Source organism: Leucopleurus acutus, assembly GCF_964270905.1.
Source record: "Leucopleurus acutus genome assembly, chromosome: 2".
NCBI lineage: Eukaryota > Metazoa > Chordata > Mammalia > Artiodactyla > Delphinidae > Leucopleurus > Leucopleurus acutus.
The window spans coordinates 81,537,962-81,558,608 of NC_139143.1; the positions used below are offsets into that span (position 1 = coordinate 81,537,962).

A 20,647-nucleotide genomic window follows, 5' to 3' on the forward strand; every position below is an offset into this window, starting at 1 on the left:
GCTTCTACTCCTCCGACGCCCGCGGGGCACGGGGCGGGGCCGCCCCTCCGCAGCCAATCCCCGGGAGGCTGCAGCCCGGCCGGGCGGGAAGACCTGCGTGCTCGCTGCGCCGCGCCAGCAGTGCTCGCTAGGACGGTAACTGCACCGGCTCGGGAGCAAGCGTCCGCGGGCCCTGCTCCCGCTTTTAATAGACACCTTCCCCTCACACACACCCCCAAAATATGCTTGCAGAGAGAGTGGAGCGAGTGACAGCGGCGCGCGCCTAGCTCTTTTAGGAGTGGAGGGGCTCCCATCCTGGGTCGGAGAGGTGCACGTGGAGCACTTGGGCTGCGTTTGAAGGCAGCGCCTGGCCGAGGCCGGCTCAGTGCAGATGGGGAGCTGCTTACACAAAACGTGGGGGGCCCTAACCACGCGGGCGCAACCGGTCAGCACGTAGAGCTGCTGCTACCTTCCCCCAAACATGCACCCCGGACCCGCCTCTGCAGAGGCACTGACCCCGGCGCCCCCGGATCTGGGCGGGAGGTGGCGGGCGGGGAGGCGCCAGCCTCGGAGGGGAGGGGCGCGGGGAGAGGGCGGGCTGCCCGCTGGCGGTCCACCGTCCGTCGCGGCGCCGGGGACACTCCCGCCGCCTCCGCTTCGTCTCCCCTGGTCCCCGGGAGTGTGGGCAGGGCTGTCCCCGGGCTTCCGTGGGCCCGGCCTCTCCCACTTCGGGAGGAAAACGCAGGGGAAGCCCCCGGCGCCCGCCGCCCCCGGAGACCCGCGGAGCCCCCGGCCGTGCAGGCGCTGAAGACGAGCTCGGGCGGGGCCCCAGTGCGTCGTGCCTGTCGCCGTCCGTGTCCGGAGCGGCGGCTCGCGCCCGCCCGCTCGGCGCCCCGAACACCCCTCCCCGGGCCATAGGGGCCCCACCCTGCGGGGTGTAGGCGACGGCCGGCCCGGGACGAGCGGAGCAGCCGTCGCGGGGCCTCGCCGCGGCCTCTAGCGCCCCAGCCCCGGGGAATGCAGTGGCCCCCGGCCCCTGGCGCTTCTCCGTGTCTAAGCTGGGCCTCCTCGCTCGCCTGCTCCGCGGCCACGACGCTCCTGAGCCGCGCCGGCCGGGCCCCCCTCATGGCGGCCAAGTGGTTCAAGGAGTTCCCCCTGAACCTGAAGACAGTGTCGGAGCGGGCCAAGCCCGGCGGCGGGGGAGGCGGCAAATTGCGCAAGAACTCGGAGGCGGGCGGCGCGGGGCCCGCCCCGGGCAAGGGCCGAAAGAACTCGGCGGCCGAGCTGGGGAGCAGCCGGGCCGGGGTCGGCCCCCCCAAGGATAGCCGACTATCCCGAGACAGCCTGCAGGGTCTGATTCAGGCCGCCGCGGGCAAGGGCCGCAAGAACTCCCGGGCCACCGAGGAGGAGCCCCACCGGGGCGCGGCCAAGAGCTCAGGCTGCAGCACCTACATCAACAGGCTCATCAAGGTGGATACTCAGGAGAAGAATGGGAAGAGCAACTACCCCAGCAGCAGTAGTAGCAGCAGCAGTAGCAACAGCAGCTCTTCCTCCGCGTCCTCTTCGCCTTCCTCCCTGGGACCCGAACTGGACAAGGGCAAGATTATTAAGCAGCAAGACACGGTAAGAATACAACCTCCCTTGGACCACCTCTCCCCTACTGAAGCGGAGCAGTGGGAAGGGAGCATCGTGAACCCGCTAAACTCTAGGGTTCTTTATACCTCAGAGAAGGTGAGGATGTATTTACCCCCTCTAACATTTGACTCCTAAGTGACCATTTAAAATAGATTTTGTTTTTTTTAATCTTGAAAAATTCTCATTCTGGCGTTGGGGAACTTGGCAGAAATGTACTTCCCATTTAATTTTGTTATCAGTTTAGAAGAATAAGTGAATGAGACAGTTGGGTGCTTTGTTAAATGTGATCCCCTTGTAGATGTGGTTTATTTTAATTTAGAAATCCAGGGGAATTGCAAAGCTAGATTTGTGTGTAAATTTTATCCTTCTTGAGCATAAGGAATGGTAACCTCTAAACTGTTTTAAGTACTGATTTCAGCTGCCCCCCTTCTCTGCTTTTTGGAAGTGCCATCGTTCTTTGCACTTCAACCCAGTAAAGGGTTTCTCAGCCCTTCACTAGCAGCACAAGATTACAGCCCTCTTTCATTCATCCCATGAACATTCACTGTGCAGGAGCCATATAGGATAAGGGGCACAGGGCTCTAAGGACTGCGGAGGCTACAGAATAGGACAAGGAAATGCCCTGAAGGGAAATTACAGATCAGGACAGAAGGTGTTTCCTGCTTCTTACACACTGGAGGTTTTCTGGGTGCTGTCCAATGTGAGACAGTTAAGAAAAGGAGTGTGAACATGTGAAGAGACCCAATCATTCTTACAGAGATGAGTTGGGGTTTTGTTTGTTTCTTATTTTTTTTGGCTGCGTTGGGTCTTAGTTGCAGTGCTCAGGCTTCTCTCTAGTTGTGGCGTGCAGGAGGTTTTCTCTTCTCTAGTTGTGGTGCGCAGGCTCTAGAGCACGTGGGCTCTGTAGTTTGAGGCGCGAGAGCTCAGTAGCCCTGCACATGGGATCTTAGTTCCCCGACCAGTGATGGAAACCCTGTCCCCTGCATTGTAAGGTGGAATCTTTACCCCTGGACCACCAGGGGAGTCCCTGTTCGTTTGTTTTTAAGTCTGCTGTTCCGTGTGAAGGAGAGAGAGAAGAGCTTACACCCAGCTTTCAGACTCCAGCCCAGGCGATCACTTCCCTGTCATGAGAACTTTAATTTTCTCTTGCCCAGTCTTCAAACATGTGGCCCACCCAGATGGAGTCAGGAGTGGTAGCACATACCACGTGTGTCTGCATTGACACTTCTATTCATTCCTCCACTTATTCTGTCCACAAGTATTTACAGCGTACCTACCCCCCTGCCAGACACTGCCAGGAGAGCCATGGAAAGATGATCAGCTCGTCCAGACATTAGTCAGTGGTCTCTCCACGTGTTTAACTAGATCATAAGCACCTTGCAGCCAAGCACTGAGTATCATGCTTCGTGTTCCTCGCTGTACCTTGGGGTTGCAGTACACATGTTCAGGCAAGAAGAATGGAGTGAGGGAGTGAATGGTAATCACAGTCCTCTGCAGTGATTGCCTGGTTATTGGTCGTCGCTTCTAGATGTCTAAAGTTTCTTAGGCCATCTCCTCCCAGGAAGAGGACTCTCATCCAGGCTGTCCCCTCCTCCTCACTTCTCCCTGTTTAGCTGGATTCTTCTGCCAGCTCCAGTGGTGCTTCTCCGTGAACTCTTTGGAGTATGTAATCAGAGATTGTACCAAGGCCTGGGGCTTCCTCCCTTCATTTTGATTCACCTTTGGTTTTTATTCCTCTCTTTCTCTTTAACTGGAATAAGTAGTTTATCTATACTATCCTAGCTGTTTATTTGTGGAGCCACATTGACAATAGGGAAAGTGCTGTGCTTTAAAAATGAATATATCTTTTTTCCCCATAAGACTCTTCCTCCCTGAGAAGCACCTGTCAAGCTCAGGCTCCCTGAGCGCCCACATTGTCACCCAGCTGCTGCAGAACAGAACTATTGCACTCACACCACCTTCCCAGGCACTTTTCTATTTTTGGAAGGATGGATGCTTTCTGTAGCAAATACGGATCAAAACTCTATCTGATCGTAGTCTATGAGAATCAGTCTGCCTATAAATTATTGAACCTAGAACTCCCACAATACTCTTCAGCTCTGACCTATTTCTTAGGCTTCTTATTATGAAGCCTGCCTCTTTAGAGCTGTTACAAATTCCTTGAGGACAAAAAGTAAGTCTTGGTCTTATTTTATTCCCTCTCAGTGCCTAGCCAGTGCTGGTGGGTGTTCAGTATCAGTGGGTGATGGGCTGACTTAACCATGACTATATTGCTCAACTGGTTGGCATTAAAAAAAACAAAATCATGGAAAATGTAGTAGACCAGTTCATTTTTTTGTGCTCTAAAGCCATAGACATCTTCCACCTTCTGCCATCCACCCCTGCTACACTTTAACCAGCAAATGCCTTATTGCTTGGGGAGAGAGAGGGAGGTGAAAAGAGCCTTGGGGATAAGCAGGAGAATTTAGATGGATTGTTGCCAATCAATTATACTACCAAAATAAACCAGATGTTTGTCCAACTGGGTGGATAACAGTGTAATCAAGTGCAAAAGCTCTTCAGAACTGGTTGGAAATTTTGACCTCTTTTTGGGTCTGCAGGTTTTTTAGCAGTCTTTTTGATACCATTGTCACTCTGGTGTATGACAGTCCTTAGCAACTCCCCTGTCTGGTTCTTTTACAGGTCATCATTTTAGAAGACTATGCTGACCCTTATGATGCTAAACGGACGAAAGGCCAAAGGGATGCAGAAAGAGTAGGGGAGAATGATGGATACATGGAACCCTATGATGCACAGCAAATGATAACAGGTTTGTAACCAGGAGCTGCTTTATACAGACTGAAATCTCACACTCACTCAGAACGTAGTAAAAATAATCACCAGTGTGTATTTTGGGAAGAGGGGAGAAGGGACTATACCAGATCCTGCTGAGTGGAAGAAACAGAAATTAGACTCAAAACTAAAGTCAAAATATCTGGTTAACATCCCTAATGGTTTTCTGTCCTTCAGTTTTAGAACTTGTGGGAGTCTTTAAAGTTTTTCTAATTCTATGCAAAATGACACTTGTGAATTTGCAGATCTGCTCAGAATGTGATCTTCAGTTTTAAGATTATTTAAATACACTTTTTAGCCACTTTCAAAGCTTTGACATCCATAATGGGAGTCATAAATCTGTACCAAGGGACTAACACATACTTAAAGTACTTTAAGTTGTTAAAAGTTGCAGAGGGCTTCCCTGGTGGCGCAGTGGTTGAGAGTCCGCCTGCCGATGCAGGGGACACGGGTTCATGCCCCGGTCCGGGAAGATCCCACATGCCGCGGAGCGGCCGGGCCTGTGAGCCATGGCCGCTGAGCCTGCTCGTCCGGAGCCTGTGCTCCGCAACGGGAGAGGCCACAACAGTGAGAGGCCTGCGTACCGCAAAAAAAAAAAAGTTGCAGACATGATGTGATCCTCTGTTTTATAGTAGAAGATTGATTTCTCAACAAACTTTACGATATTGGAGGAAAAAACTTTAATTACTAAGGAATGAGTATTAATCACTGACATGAGCCAAACCACTCAAGGCAAACCTCCTAAAACCAAAGTTGACTACTCTTGTAACTTTTCAAGTTGGAATAATTCCAACTTGTGAGTTGAGCAATCACTGTCATTTTTTGTGTCACACTTTTCCCTTTTATTCATAATTCTCTTAAGTTGGTGTAAACAATACTTTAAAAACTAATGATTTAGATTTATTTGTGCAATTTTAGAGTAAGTTATCTATTCACCTAATTTTCCTTAAAACATTCTTTAATCTGTAATGAAAAAATGCAGTTTCTAAGTGCTGACTCAAGGGAGCCTTGTTTGAACATCGTGGGTTTCACGCCTGGGAAAGGAATAATTGGTCACACATTAAAGACTTTGTCTCTTCTGTTTAAAAACAGATGGAAAAGCTGTAAGCTCAGGCTCCATAAGCATAGTCTCAGAAGAGTTGAGCATGAGAGTAACTGCAGCACCCTGGAAGGGTCAAGACAGGCTTCAGAGTGAGACTGAGCTGCAGCAGGAAAGCACTGCTCTGTTTCCTGCTCTCTGCTTACAGAGATAAGGCATCACATTTGGGAAGGGTGTACCCTGACCAGGCTGTGACCCTGAAGGTCACTGGACTGTGACCTCTAATGAAATCTGTGAATGAAAGGAAGTGAAAATGAACTTAGTCAGAATTTTAAAAAATATCAGAGGCTTGAAAGGAATAGGAGGAAAGATTTTCTTTTACATAAAACTGAGGGAAAAGATTTTCTAAAAAAGCAAACAATTAATGTTTTGTTTTGATTCACCTTTCTTTGTCCTTCGGGTTTTATTCCTCTCTTTCTCTTTAATTGGAGTAAGTAGTTTATATTATCTCAGGTTTTTTGTTTTTGTGGAGCCACACTGATAATAGGGAAAGTGCTTTGCTTTTTAAAAGTGAATGTCTTTTTCTTCCCCCATATAACCACCACAAAACCCTGAAACTAGGGGACCCTCATACTACCCCCTTGTTACAGGGTAGAAAATAAGATCAGAGAGATTCTGACTCTCCTATGTTCATAAGACTCTTCAAGAGACAGAGCAGGAATTGGAACCCAGATCTTCCCACTCCAGACTGGGTGGTCTGCTTTCTACACCAAGCTGCCTCAGGACCTGTGAAATGATGTATGAAAAAGTTTAAACTTTACGTATAAGCAAGGCACCTTTCCACTCAGACTCACAAGGAAAGTTGTATTTAAAAGTCAAAAGTTGGTATGTAACTTGTTGCTTTTCCCCAAAAAATAAATAAATAAAATTTAAAAATTAAAAAAATAAAAGTCAAAGTGCCCAATACGAAATAAATGTAATAATAGTAGTAGCTAGCATTTAATATTTGAACATTTATTAAGTTCCAGGCTCTGTTTTAAACAGTTTATCTGAATAAATTTACTTAGTAATACAAAACTAATGTATTCAATTGGAGGATAAATTCAAATTTATTAAAAATTTAAATTACTAACATTTAAGAATTACTAGCTTTTTTTCCTTTGCTCTTTTAAAAAATATTGGTGAATTTAAAAAGTCCTTCATTTAAAATATATATCACAAAGTACCTTCTTTGTGCTTTGTGATATATATTTATGTGCTTTATATATATAAAAAATATATATCACAAAGGTATAAGAGAATATACCTCTTATTCTACGCATGGGTTACACAGCTGGACAGAATAACAGGAAGTGGGTTTATCGGAAGCTGGGAATAAAAGATTTGCTGCTGGGTGGGTTTTTTTTTTTTTTTAAACCTTTTACTTTTTTCTGTCCAGTTTGCTCCCTGTGGGCTTGGTTGTCAAGTCCAAGCTCAGAAATGTCTCACATTTCTTGAGAAATGTTAGGGATTTTGTTTATTTCAGCAGGAGATAGAGAGGGTTCTGAAGAATATGATTTAACTGTGGAGCACCCAACTTCTGTACTGCCTTTTTGGGTGTGTTGTTTTGTTTTGTTTTGTTTTTTGGCCATGCCACGCAGCTTGTGGGATCTTAGTTCCCCGACCAGGGATTGAACCCAGGCCCTCGGCAGTGAGAGCATGGCATCCTAACCACTGGACCACCAGGGAATTCCCAGTACTGCCTTTTTAATACCTGTGAAGTGGAAGTAACATGCCTGATTTCAACAATATCTTGGATGTATAGAACACTGTTCATGATGGTATTTTGTAACAACCATCAGATATTTCCTAGGCATTTCTTTACCATGCACCCGGCCCTGTGCTGGGCTCTGGGCATCCAGGCAACAAGATGCACAGGACCCATGTCCTTATGGACCTCACAACCCAAGGGGCAAACAGACCTAACAGAGCGGAAAATATGTCACTTAGCACTTAGCCATGAAGAGGAGAATAAGAATCACCGTCTCCCTCAGGGAACAGAGGAAGGAACAGAAATTGAGGCATTTATTACTTTCCTATGGCCAAGGCTTAGGGGACCCAGGCTCCCTGGATTCCCCCCTGCCCAAAACTTTGCTCTTAACTTTTAAAAGCTAAGGATTTATAAATTTATGAATAAATGCTCACTTAGATTTCTCCAAAGGATTGTTAATAAAGATATGATAGTCAGTACAAGGCAATATTAGTTTAAACCTGTTGTTGTTCTGTTAGATTTGCAGGAACATTTTAGCTAAATAATTAGCAGAAACATTCTACTTAATTTAGCATGATAAGTTTTCGCCACCAGATTAAAACGTTAGCATTGGGAGGATCTTTAGAAGTTCCCTAAGATGAGCCAGCATTCAGCATGATAATTCCTTCTGCAGCTGGTATCACACAAGTCGAGCGTCTACTAGGTGCCAAGTTGCCACATTACCCCACTAAATCCTACCAGCCTGTGTAGTGGGTGTTAGAAGGCTCTGTTTTACAGATTAGGAAACCAAGGTTCAGAAAGATTCAATAACTTGTCCAAGTTATGCAGCTGGAGAGGGGGGATACCAGGTCATCCAACACCCTTTGGTTTTAGTTACCGAGCTCCAGTCACAGATTGTTTTTAAATTTTTATTGTTGCCTCCAAATGGTTTTATTGGTTGGTGTAGATAGTCAAATCTAAAGGAGAACCTCATTTTTTCAGTCTCCATTTAAAAAATTATCCATGATGGAAAAAATAGAAATAGAAGACTTTTTGATTTATTTACTTTGTCTATATTTTGCTTGTTAAACTTAAGTTTCAGGACTTCTGAATTACATCTGCTTTTGTTCAGATATTTAGATTTGTTCGACAGGAAAATATTAATTTTAAATCAAAATTTAAACATTGGTAAAAGATCCCTATTGCTGATTCTAAGAGAAACATAGAGCCTTATGAGACTCTAAGTTTGATGTTTTGAATACATGGAATGGATTAAGGGAAAATGTACATTACAGAAATTGTAACTAGCCTTCTACATGAAATCTTTGAGGCATAAAGTAAGATATGATAGAGAAGGCATGGGCTCTGGAGCTAGTAGTGAATGGCTCCCCTGCTGACTACTACACAGCCTCAGTCTTTTCACCTGTGAAAATGGGCCAACACATCTCTTGCTGCATTATGATGAGGCCCCACTGAGCTGCAGGTGTAACACGCCTAGTACATGCATATGTGAAAAATATCACAATTATTTAGACACTCTGGAGAGAGAGTTCCATTTTCAAAGAGAATTCTGAACAAGTATAGGGGAATATTAATTGCTAACTAGAATTATTTTAGCAAGAGAAAGTCTTAGTCTTCTGCTGATGTTTTAAAATATAGATGGCATACTTAGGTACAGTGAGAGCTGGGAATTGAGAAGGGAAAATTTTCGGCCAGTATTATGTTTCACGGCAACCAGTTGCAGATACGAACTGGTGCAGGTCAGGCCTCAGTTCAGCCCTTGGTGAGATGGGTGTTTATCTGCAGCCCGTTGGCTGTATTCTGTTGTCTGCCGTGGTAAATGGCCTCTATCGGCAGAGCCAGGGCGTAGCTTCCTCTAGCCATTTCCTCCTTCTCAGGCTCGTTTCCTCTCGGAGCCAGCTCTGCACGTCAGGGGCTATTCTCCCTGCAGGAAGGGTCGGCTTGCAGCCCCCGCAATTGTTTCTGTTTCTATGGCGCCTCAGGTTGGGGGCAGCCAGGTGCTGGAAGGGACTGGAAGGTTACTCCCCTTGAAGGGGCAGATAGGCCCTGCGCTCAAGCCCTATTTTTCCCCGTAATTAAACATTGTTTAAAAAGATGATCATACTCTGCAGATTTTGCCCAATTCCAGGATCATCCTGGGAAGGAACATTCTCAGCTGTATACTTTCCAGTGTTTTTCCCAGAGCTCTAAGTGTGCAGTGACTATCTAAAATAGAAGGAATACTGAATTCCCTGGCGGTCCAGTGGTTAGGGCTCCGCGCTCTCACTGCGGAGGGCCTGGGTTCAATTCCTGGTCCGGGCACCTAAAATCCCACAAGACACGTGGTGTGGCCAAAAATAAAGAAAAGAAACAATCATATATTTGGGACTTCCCTGGTGGTCCAGTGGTTAAGAATCTGCACTTCCACTGCAGGGGGCACGGGTTCAATCCCTGGTTGGGGAGCGAGGATCCCATATGCCACGCAGTGCAGCCAAAAAAAAAATTAATAAAATGAAATAGAAGGAATACAAGTGCTGCCTCATCTCAAAAGTAAAAACCCAAGTACATGTGTAATAAGAACTCAAGATTCTAATCACTGTACATCATTTTAACACAAACTCATTGAAATTTCCTGTGAGCAGGACTCCTTCTATCTTAAGGTTGGAGTCAAGCCTTTTTCTATTTTGTTCGACTGGGACAGAATTGAAGCAAGGACCTTAGGAAAGGTTTCCCCAGCCTATGCCAGTCTGAGGGTAAACTTAGGTTTTGATCAGAAACTTTAAAATTCTAAATTAGTCCTTTGAACTCCTTTGTGTTTTCTCTTTCCTCTTTCCTAGTTCTGTAGAAAAGTTCTTTTTCATAAATTCCAGGCTTATCTTAATTGAACCAAGAGCAGAGTGAGTTTTTTGTTTCTTGTTTTCCATAACTCCATCTAGAATAAGCCATGAAGAAAAAAGACTGTCGATTGAAAGTCAAGAGGCTTGAACCAGAGATGCAGGAGACCTCAAATAACCCCAGGCACCTTCCTGGCCTGGGGATGGGGAATAGTCCTTCTAACTCTCACATTCGGATGTGGAAGTTTTTGATAGTAGGAGGACCCTTTTCCTTGGGCTGGGGCTAGCAATGATAAGATTAGCTCTGGAGGGCAGGAGGAACTGGGATGGGGACTGTGAGGACCCAGGTGTTGTGGGAGTGCTTCTCGGGCTTAGCTTCTTATTAGAATCACCTGGGGGAGCTTTTGCAACTCTGACTCCCAGGCTCTACCCCAGCTCAATTCAGTCAGGACCTGTGGTGATGGGACCCAGCCATGAGTATTTGTTAAAGCTCCCCCAGGTGATTCTAATGCACTAGAACTGTAGTTTTATAGGATTGGAGCCAGCTGCAGTAAGGGGCCCTATCCAGCAGAATTAGAACCTCATCCTACAAATAAATTCTGCCCCTTTGACTTTAGTGTCCTGATTTTAATAACTTTTCCCTAGAATGTATCCTTTCCTTGTTGTAGAAGTCTTATGGAGTCAGTGATCCTTCTCTATAGAGTGTCACCATGTCCATTTTCAGTTGCCTGGAGAAAGTCTCACTTTCCTTCATTTCTATGGCACTGTAAGTCTCCTGATCCTCTTCATCCTTACCTGACCATTCCCTCTCAGTCTTCTTTGGTGGCATCTCTTCTTCCAACCACCCTTAACTGAAGAAGTCCCAGATTTTGCCTTTGATCCTCTTTCCTTTTCAATCAGCCTCCTTTTCTCTGGTGATGGCTTTCATTCTCACAATACCAACAATGATCCATTTGTGAGTAACTCCTTGACATGTACCTCTGACCTTCATCTCTCTGCCAAGCTCCAGGTCCATACTGTCTGTCACCTGCCTGGAGACGTTCTAGAGCTCCTTCCCCTCCCTCGCTCCTCCCATCCATCCATCCAACCATTATTTAGCACAACTGTTTCCTACAAAGTCAAACAAGACATGGGGGTCCCTGGCCTGGCAGTCTCCACCAAATTGGAAATACAGACACATCAACAAATAAATCCATCCACACTGAGAGAGATGTAAGGTGAGAGTGGGTTGGCAAAGTGGTGGCACCTGGGGGACATGGGGCACTGGAGGAGAAGGTAGGCAGGAAGGAGGAGGAGATGCTAGGCTAGACTCCAAAGGATTGGCAGATCACCAGAACACTGGTGGGTATAAGACAGTGCAGTGTACAGGGAACTTCAGAAGTTCCGTTTGGTTGGAACAAAGAATTGGATTTTAAGGGGTTCAGGGATAGGGTGGTATTGAGAGAAGAAATTGGAGAGGGAGGCAGTGATGTGACCACAGAAGGTGTCCCATGCCATGCTGAGCAGTTTGCACTTTGTAAGTGGACATTTGAGAACTTATTGGGTGTTAAGTGATGAGGTGAGATGTTTGTGTTAGAAAAGTCCTCCTTCATTGTGACCGGGTGGACGGATTGAAGGCTTCCTCATGGGCATTTAGAGGAACCACAGCATGATGCTTCTGTCGGCCTATATCACCAGCTCTGGTTGTCAGAGACTCTAGTCATCGCTGACTCTACCTGCCAAGGCCTCTGAGCCCCAAGCTGGTCAGTCCCCAGACGCTGCTGCTTCCTTCCCACTGTGGCTGGCCGGCTGGTTAGCTGGTGGTTGGTTGATTTGCATCCGGTTTTTTGCATCCATTTCTGTGCCTCCGTTCAGACCATACCTTTATTCTATCCTGTACACTGTGTTGGAGTTATCTTCCAGCAAATCACAAATATAATTATTATTACCTGTTTAAAAACTAGCAATGGTTCTCCACAATATAAACTTTTTAATTCTGGCTTTTCAAACTTCTGCACTTTGGTGCCTGTCCTGCCTACTTTTCCAGCTTCTTCTCCCGCTACCCCTCTCCTCTCTTGGCCTCTGTCCTTTGAACTTCTCTCTCGATTCCCCCTGATGGGAACAAGCCCTTTCTGGTTCCCACCTCCATATCTTCACTCATGCAGCTTCCTCCACTGGAAATGACCTTCTCTATCAAAGTCAATGCATCTTCCATTTCTCTTCCACTTGGAGTCAGTCCAAGTGTGGTGGCTAAGAGTATGGCTTCTAGAGCCCAACTTCCTGCTTTTGAATCCAGGCTTTGCACTTACTGGTTTGGGCAATTTCCTTAAACTCTTTGTGCTTCAGTTTTCTCTTCTGTTATATAGGGAACTAATAGAAACTATCTCATAGGGCGGTTGTGAAAATTACAGTGCACTTAGAAAAATGCATAATGCATAGTACACTATGGCTAAATGTTAGCTCTTGAGATATTATTTTTGTTGTTTTTCCCCCAACTCCTTTTACTTTTATTTATTCTGTCGTTGTTAGCCCGTTAAGTATTATTTGTGAATATGTCACTACGTCGAAACCGCCTAGAAGTTAAGAACTCTGTCTGACGCACATAAAGATCTTACCTCAGTGTATGTGGTGGCCCAGTGCTTGAATATAGTAAACACTCAATTTTTATGAACATACTTTGATCACAGCTTCCTAACAAGATGTAAACGCTTTGAAGGTGAACCACACTCAAGAGGAGACAGGGGGACCGGGAGTTGTGGAGCAGGTTGCCTTGAGGCCACTTCTCCAAACTGCACGCGCCGCGGCCCCAGGGGCAGGCCTGTCTTCAGCTGTGATCCCCTAATCGTTGGACTCGATCCTGTTATCTGGCTTGATCCTATTATCTGGCTCAGGCAACTGGCGGGAAGAAGTCGTAGGGCCCTTCCCCCAGCTGGGCAGCCATCAGCCCAGTAAGGAACAATCCAGGCGTTCTAGGCCACCTTCAACCAGACAGACCTGTCGGTGGGGGGTGCAGTGGTAACTGGGTTCATCACCGGGCTTCCGTGACACCTTTTCTTCAACAGTATTGTGAATGGTGTGTGTTTTTCAGAAATCAGACGACGAGGTTCCAAAGACCCTCTGGTGAAGGCTCTTCAGCTGCTCGACAGCCCCTGTGAGCCAGGGGAGAACGGCACGAAGCCCGAGGCGCTGGCCAAGAGACGGAGCTCCAAGGAGCTGCTGGGAAAGCCGCCGCAGCTGTACGACACGCCCTACGAGCCGGCGGCTGAAGGCGGCCCGCGCGCCGAGGGGCCGGAGCGGAAGGCGCGGCTGCCCCAGGACGACGAGAGGCCCGCGGCCGAGTACGAGCAACCCTGGGAGTGGAAGAAGGAGCAGATCGTGCGGGCGCTGTCGGGTGAGGGCTGGGTCCGCGCCCCCCGCTCCCTCCTGCTTTCTGCTTCCCTGATGGAAAACCCCGCCAGCCGCAGCCAGGGCTTTGCAGCCAAGGCTCTTTTCTTTATGTTCCTCAACTGCAAGCCTCTTTTCCCAAGAAATCTGATGATATGGGGAAACGAGAATTTGGCTATGGTTGGAAGACCAGGACTGAAGACGAGCCCTTAATGTTGCATGTATCCTGTATCCTTCTGGGTATCTTTATTTTCCTTTATCTTGGCAGTACGCGACTATTTTGGAAATGCCTTAAGTCACTATTGAAAAACCTTATCTAATCACCACCAAAGCTATCAAATTGAGAGCAGCTTTTTCTAACTCTTACTTGGTGCTACTCTTCAAACCTGTTAAAATCCCTGTTTATAAGATGCCAGTAGTGGATCAAATGGATTAGAGGAGAGGTGGTTGGAAAGCTGGAGGAAGCTAGCTTTTTTTTTCCTGTCAAAAATCCTCCTAAAGGAATCAATTCTTCAAGTATGAACTTTTTTGAATAACTTAAGAGGAAGTTGATAAGTAGATTGTCAATAGTTATTAAAGGTAATTCTCCCTCCTGCTTCTCCCTGGCCACCGAATTTCTTTTGCCTTTGATTTTAAAAGTTAGGGATATCTTTTCCCTCTAACAGTAAACCTATGTTTTTGATTAAAAGTGTAGTCAGTGTAGGGAATTCCCTGGCGGTCCAGTGGTTAAGATGCTGTGTTTCCACTGCAGGGGGCACGGGTTCGATCCCTAGTCAGGGAACTAAGTAAGATCCTTAAGCCACACAGCCAAACAAACAAAAAGTATAGTCAGCGTAAAGGGTGAATAGAAAAGGTAGTTTGTTCGATAGCAAACATTTGAGTCAGGTTTTCTGTTTGTGTGCTTTGATTTTTTTTATATAATTTTATTGAAGTATAGTTGATTTACAATGTTGTGTTAATTTCTGCTGTACAGCAAAGTGATTCAGTTATACATATATATATTCTTTTTCATATTCTTTTCCATTATGGTTTATCACAGGATATTGAATATAGTTCCCTGTGCTATACAGTAAGACTTTGTTGTTTATCCTATATATAATAGTTTGTATCTGCTAATCCCAAACTCCCAATGCTTCCCTCCCCCACCCCCAAATCAGTTTTTGTCTTATTTTAGAATTGTTTTCCACAAATCTCTGCTGGGCACCTGCTACAGTGCTAGATGCTGCTCATTTTATCTCTTTATCTTCTATCCAACCTAGATGTCATAGCATCTTTAAGGCACTATTAGTAGTTTTTTTCTGAGTTGATTTTTCTCTTTATTATTTCATAGTGAAAACTTCATTTGGTGTCAAAGAATGATATGCACTCTTGCAGGGAGTGATTACCTGTAACTCTGTTTAGTCTTTTATTCTAAATATACCAAAACGAAGAGTTTTTTATAAGTGCATGCTGAAGGGACTTCCCTGGTGGTCCAGAGGTTAAGACTTCCCTTCCAATGCAGGGGGTACGGGTTCAATCCCCGGTCGGGGAGCTAAGCTCCTACATGCCTCATGGCCAAGAAGAAACAAAACATAAAACAGAAGCAATATTATAAACAATTCAATAAAGACTTTAAAAATGGTCCACATCGAAAAAATCTTTTAAAAAAAAAAAGAACATGCTGAAATATACTAAAATGGTTTCCTCTCATAATCTAAAACTGTTCTACATTAATAAATATCTTGCAGAAAAAGTGGCTGCATGTGGATGCTAACAGTATGATCAGATATCAAAGACAGCAGGAGCTCAGCTATCCCAGGGCCTTTTGCAGTATTTTTTTAAATTAATTTATTTTATTTATTTATTTTTGGTTGTGTTGGGTCTCCGTTGTTGCACGCGGACTTCCTCTAGTTGTGGTGAGCTGGGGCTACTCTTCATGGCAGTGCACAGGTTTCTCATTGCGATGACTTCTCTTGTTGCAGAGCACGGGCTCTAGGAGTGTGGACTCCAGTAGTTGTGGCACGAGGGCTCAGTAGTTGTGGCTCGCAGGCTCTAGAGCGCAGGCTAAGTAGTTGTGGCACGAGGGCTTAGTTGCTCCACGGCATGTGGGATCTTCCCGGACCAGGGCTCCAACCTGTGTCCCCTGCATCGGCAGGCGGATTCTTAACCACTGCATCACCAGGGAAGTCCCTTGCAATGTATTTTAGCTCAAATTAAAGAGGGGGGAAAAGCTTCTTTCCTAAGATGAGGCAGACAAGGTCTTTTCTTTGAAGTTTACATGGGTCACCTCAGTGGCCTCTGATGTTAAATGGAGCCTTCCTTCCAGTTCAGTTTGAAGGCTCTGAGCGACCTTCCGTCAAGGAGGAGACAGTGCGGCAACACCACCGACAGAAGAGTTGGACCCAGAAGATCTTGAAGCCAACCCTCTCTGACCACAGTGAGGGGGAAAGAGTGGACCCAGCCCTGCCACTGGAGAAGCAGCCGTGAGTCTCCTCCACAGATACGTGTAACACACGGTGACCGGGAACTTGGTCGGGGCACACTGGACCATTTTACATGATTCTTTTTGGTGCTCAATACTTGTCTGGGTGGGACTTCTTAGTGAAAACCCATTTTCAAAGCCCAGTGCATTTGTGCAGAGTAGAGAATGCACTGCATCCCCAGAACCTGATCTCAAATTCCATTCCTCCGCATAGAGTGAAAACTTTTAAAATGACACTAGCCCTGTTAACTCCCTCTTAGGTGATTGATAGGTTTTGTGATCCAGGATTACCCACATCTCATTTTGTCTATTTTGAATGGGAAGCAGGATCTAGTCCAGCTCTTGAGCTTTCACTAGAAGTTCATTTCAAATAATGCTTTATGGAATGATGCCCTGTCTGGACTGGTATGTTGATGCTCGTGGTTTCTCCCCCTGCCCCATTTTTCAGTTGGTATCATGGTGCCATCACCCGTGCTGAGGCTGAGAGTCGACTACAACCCTGCAAAGAAGCTGGGTACCTGGTTCGAAACAGCGAGTCAGGGACCAGTAGGTACTCCATTGCACTAAAGTGAGTATCGTAGCCTCCCTGTCCGGATGCAGGAGAGGAGACTTTCCTATCACGGGTAGATGACCAGGCAAAAAAGCTATACTTTGAAGGTGGTTCACAGGGGTATGTACTGTCAGAAAATAAGATGCATTTGCTTGGACAACAGAGTAAGACATGCTCTGATTAGAATGCAAAATTGGGGGAATTCCTTGGCGGTCCAGTGGTTAGGACTCAGCACTTTCACTGACGTGTGGCCCCAGGTTCAATCCCTGGTTGAGGAACTAAGTTCCTGCAAGCCGCGTGGCATGGCCAAAAACAAAAGAATACCAAGTTGGTCTTGGGTAAATGTCCCAATGCCTCTTATGATAAAGAGAGTCCTATTTTATTACTGTTGTATATTGATCACTTTCTGCCTTACATTACGTGATCTAAAGTAGGTCCTCTCAGCAGAGAAATAATTCTTGATAAAAAAAATAATGTCTAACAGGATAGTTCAGTGGTTCTTTTATTCCCTAGTGTTTGGGACTTTAGTAAATCCGATCCCTTGATTGTCAAAATGCCAGCTGCAATTTTGGTACTAGTTTCTTTTGATGAAAAAGGAAACACTGCCTTGCAATGACTCCCCTGCCCAGTTGTACACAGAACATTCATTTTGGCCTGGTAGGCCTGGTGGAGCTGGTGTCATGGAAATTCTCCTTGCTCTTGCGAGTTCAGTGGTGCTATATTGGAGGATCATTGTCAAGAGCCCTAACAGCATTTCCTTCCTGAGGAAGCTGAGCCCCTGCAGCTGAAACAATCAGACTGGAGGGGATAAGAGGTTGTCGGGGGGAGCAGCATGGCTCAGAAAACGGGATAGGCCACCAGATACACAATACCAGGAATAGCTTTGCTGTGTTCCTGAGACTGGTGCTCGTGGATTAGATCTTTGAGCCTTCGGTGCCAGCTGTCATTATACACAACCAGGAACAGTCTTTCCAGATTGGGTTGGCCGTGGGGGGAGGAAGGAAACAGTTTTATTATTATTATTATTCTTAATGTGTTCTTTGGGGAGGAAACCTTACACATGTCCTTTTAGCCATGACAAAGAGGGTGAGTTTAAACCTCACCTTCGTGGTCTCATACTTGGGTTTAAGCACTAGTTTGGCAATTTGGGGGCCAGGAGGGACTGGCCTTTTTTTTTTTCTTTTTGGTCCAGTGCCTGATGACTTGTGTGTATGAAGGATTAACAACCCAAGGGATGCTACACATTTAGCTGAGGGCTGTGAAGCTTCTGAGAGCTTCACTGGAGTGCTGACTGCATTTCTGTTTGAATATCACAGTTCCAGGAATGGATGGGAACCTGTTCGCCTGTGGATCTGGCTGAGATTGTTTTCAGTGGGGAGGGATCCCTCTGCTCACTCATTCATGTCTTCTCCTCAATTTTGGTTTTGTTCCAGGACTAGTCAAGGATGTGTCCACATCATAGTGGCTCAGACCAAAGACAACAAGTACACCCTGAATCAGACGAGTGCTGTCTTTGACAGCATCCCGGAAGTGGTACACTATTATTCCAACGAGAAGCTGCCTTTCAAGGGGGCAGAACATATGACCTTGCTCTACCCGGTGCACAGCAAGCTGCACTAAGGTTCAGCCACCAAAAGCCCCAGCGGGGCCTCTCACACCTAGGAGGGCATCAGCACCCAACCAGTATCTCAGGGGACAAGGCTGGACTGCACCCTAATATTTTGGAGGAAGCGGGACGCTTCATTTAGGAGTCCAAAAGTCTTCGGCCTTGAATCCATTCCATGACACTTGGTTACTGACCTGTCCCTTTTCTCCTTGCTAAGTAGTTCTACAATGAGAAACCATAATTTACCAGTTGCCTCCAGTCCTGGAGTAGGGTGCTCTATTCGGGGTGTGACCCTCAGGAAAGGTAAGTCAGGAGTCCAGAAATATTAAGATTCTCCAAAAATGTGCTAGTTGTTCCGTGGAATACCTGGTCTCCAGACAAACCAACAAAAATGCACTTGGCTTTTACATAAGACAACAAAAAATGATCATGTGGACCCAAAGAGCATGTAATACGGGACCCCTTCTTGGGGGAAAAGCACGAACAGTGGAAAATAAGTAAATAGTGGGCACTTTGGAGAAAGCTATATTTCTCTCTTGAGGGTCCTAGTTCAGCTCCGGAGCCCATAAAAATTCACAACTGTAGGGTCTGGCAAAAGGATTATTAAGAAAGTTTGTGTTTTCTCAATTTCTGTGGACTTTTTCAGCAAATCAGTAATATAAGCATAAATAAGAAGGAAGATGCCTCTGGTTTAAGAATCACCAACATAATTAAGCATTGGCAGCATTACCATTATTCTGAATTACAGAATAAAATACACAACGAAGATTTCATTTCTGATTTTTAACAAATCTGAAAATTTACAAAGCTCAACAGCTGTTTTCTTATTGAATAATTATACAGAACTTCTGATATATTTTGTTTCACCTTTGCTCATTTTAGTTATTGGAGCCATTTTTAATTTGTATCCCTAAAATTGGATTCACTTTGTATTTTAGAGTAACTTAAAAATATATATATATAGGGAGTTCCCGGGCGGTCCAGTGGTTAGAACTCCACATCTCACTGCCCACGGCCCGGGGTTCAATCCCTGGTTGGGGAACTAAGATCCCACAAGTCACGCAGCATATATATATATATATATATATATATATATATATATATATATATATATATATATACACACACACACACACACACACATAAACTCTAGGATATGATTGTGTGAACTGGGTCTCTAAAACCTGCAAAGTTTCTCTCATGCTGTACAAAGCAGACCGGTTGGCACCGTATAAAAATATTTTAAAAGACTGGCATTTTCTCTATCTACTACTGCTTAAAGATATTAAAATAATATTCATAGTACCATTATGATTTATTGTGAACTTGTATCGCCAATGTACTTACTGTGAAAAAAAAAAACTGTGGGAATGGCATACTGTGAGAAGGCTACAGTGAGTGGCTCTATAATTACAACTGAGCAGATGTTTCTGTATTCTGGGGTTTGTAATTTGGTTCTTGAAACTGGTCCAGATGCAAATGTGCTGACTGTCATCAATGAAAAGTTAACTTTTGTAACTAATGTTAAATACACAAAAGAAATGTTGATTCGGTTAATTTTTAGGAAAACATATCCTTCTAGTTATTAGTTATCATTTTACTATTATGATTTAGAGATTAGTAAATATTCGCTTCTTTATTCAGTTAAGATTGTAGCCAAAGAGTCGTGTGATCTTTGTTTTTAAAACTTTGAAAGGAACTTTTCCTCACTGGATGTCAAAGATTTTATTAATCAAGAACGTTCTGTTTTTTAAGTACTGATAGAATTTTTTAATGTATTGGTTTACGTACTATATCTTTAGTACGAGATTTTTTTTTAATTTTTAGCATTTGTAGTTCCAATTCCATTAAACAAATATTTATTATCCTCCATATACAAATAATTCATTCTGTTAAACTTATTTTCAGTTCAACATTCTAGAAATGAAACCTTATTTTTTACTTAAACGTATTCTACAAAGGAAATATAGCAGTCACCCTAATTTTAATAAATGCTGAAAGCTTTGTAAACTTTTTCTTTGTGCACTAAATGATTTTTGGCCCATACCCAGCAACTGTGATGAATGTAATAATGAAATAACATTTTGAAAGCAGACCTGATACATTAAGTATTTATTGAGCTTCTATCATAGGCTCAGTATTGTGCTTTCTCTATATTGTTTTTCTGTGACAGTCATGCTGTTTTCTTTATATAATTAAAAGTGGAGATGTGGAGTTTATATATGGTCCAGTTCCTTCACAATTGTACAGGAGGTTATAATAAGAAGAAATATAGTAAATTCGTAGAAGGGGGGTGAGCTACTATTTTCTTCAGGTTGTGACACAAGCTGACAAAAGCCAGGGAATTCACAGCTGGGTGGTGGCACAAAGTACCATATGTTCTAAAAACAATTAGGCCCAGCAGGGTTTCCCTAATGGCTTCCTTGTTAAGCCTCCAGGGCCAGCTGATCTGAAGCCCTCTTGACATGTCTCCTGTCTGAGCTCTGAATGCTTGTGCTTTTTGTCATTTTTGTCTTGATACAAGTATTTTCCTGTAGTCGTAATTCTTTAGAATTCATTCAGTCTCCCAGAATATTTTCTGATTCTTTCTGGAGAGAATAATGTCTTCTAGCAAATGTG

General features: G+C 44.8%; 1 protein-coding gene across 1 annotated transcript; it reads left to right on the top strand.

The window, feature by feature from the left end:
• Window positions 1-963: 963 nt before the first annotated feature.
• On the top strand, window positions 964-19,056 carry SHE (Src homology 2 domain containing E). Its single transcript, XM_082856248.1, has 6 exons — window positions 964-1,602; window positions 4,297-4,423; window positions 13,116-13,418; window positions 15,717-15,873; window positions 16,321-16,440; window positions 17,856-19,056. Exons 1-6 carry the CDS (start codon window positions 997-999, stop codon window positions 18,040-18,042), a joined length of 1,500 nt encoding a protein of 499 aa, XP_082712374.1. The 5' UTR covers window positions 964-996; the 3' UTR covers window positions 18,043-19,056.
• Window positions 19,057-20,647: the final 1,591 nt, after the last annotated feature.

Bases quoted from the DNA above. Each gene is read 5' to 3' on its own strand.
- SHE (XM_082856248.1), top strand. From the start codon at position 997: ATGCAGTGGCCCCCGGCCCCTGGCGCTTCTCCGTGTCTAAGCTGGGCC. The intron at 15,874-16,320 runs GTGAGTCTCCTC...CCCATTTTTCAG, and splicing joins CTGCCACTGGAGAAGCAGCC to TTGGTATCATGGTGCCATCA. The intron at 16,441-17,855 runs GTGAGTATCGTA...GTTTTGTTCCAG, and splicing joins AGGTACTCCATTGCACTAAA to GACTAGTCAAGGATGTGTCC.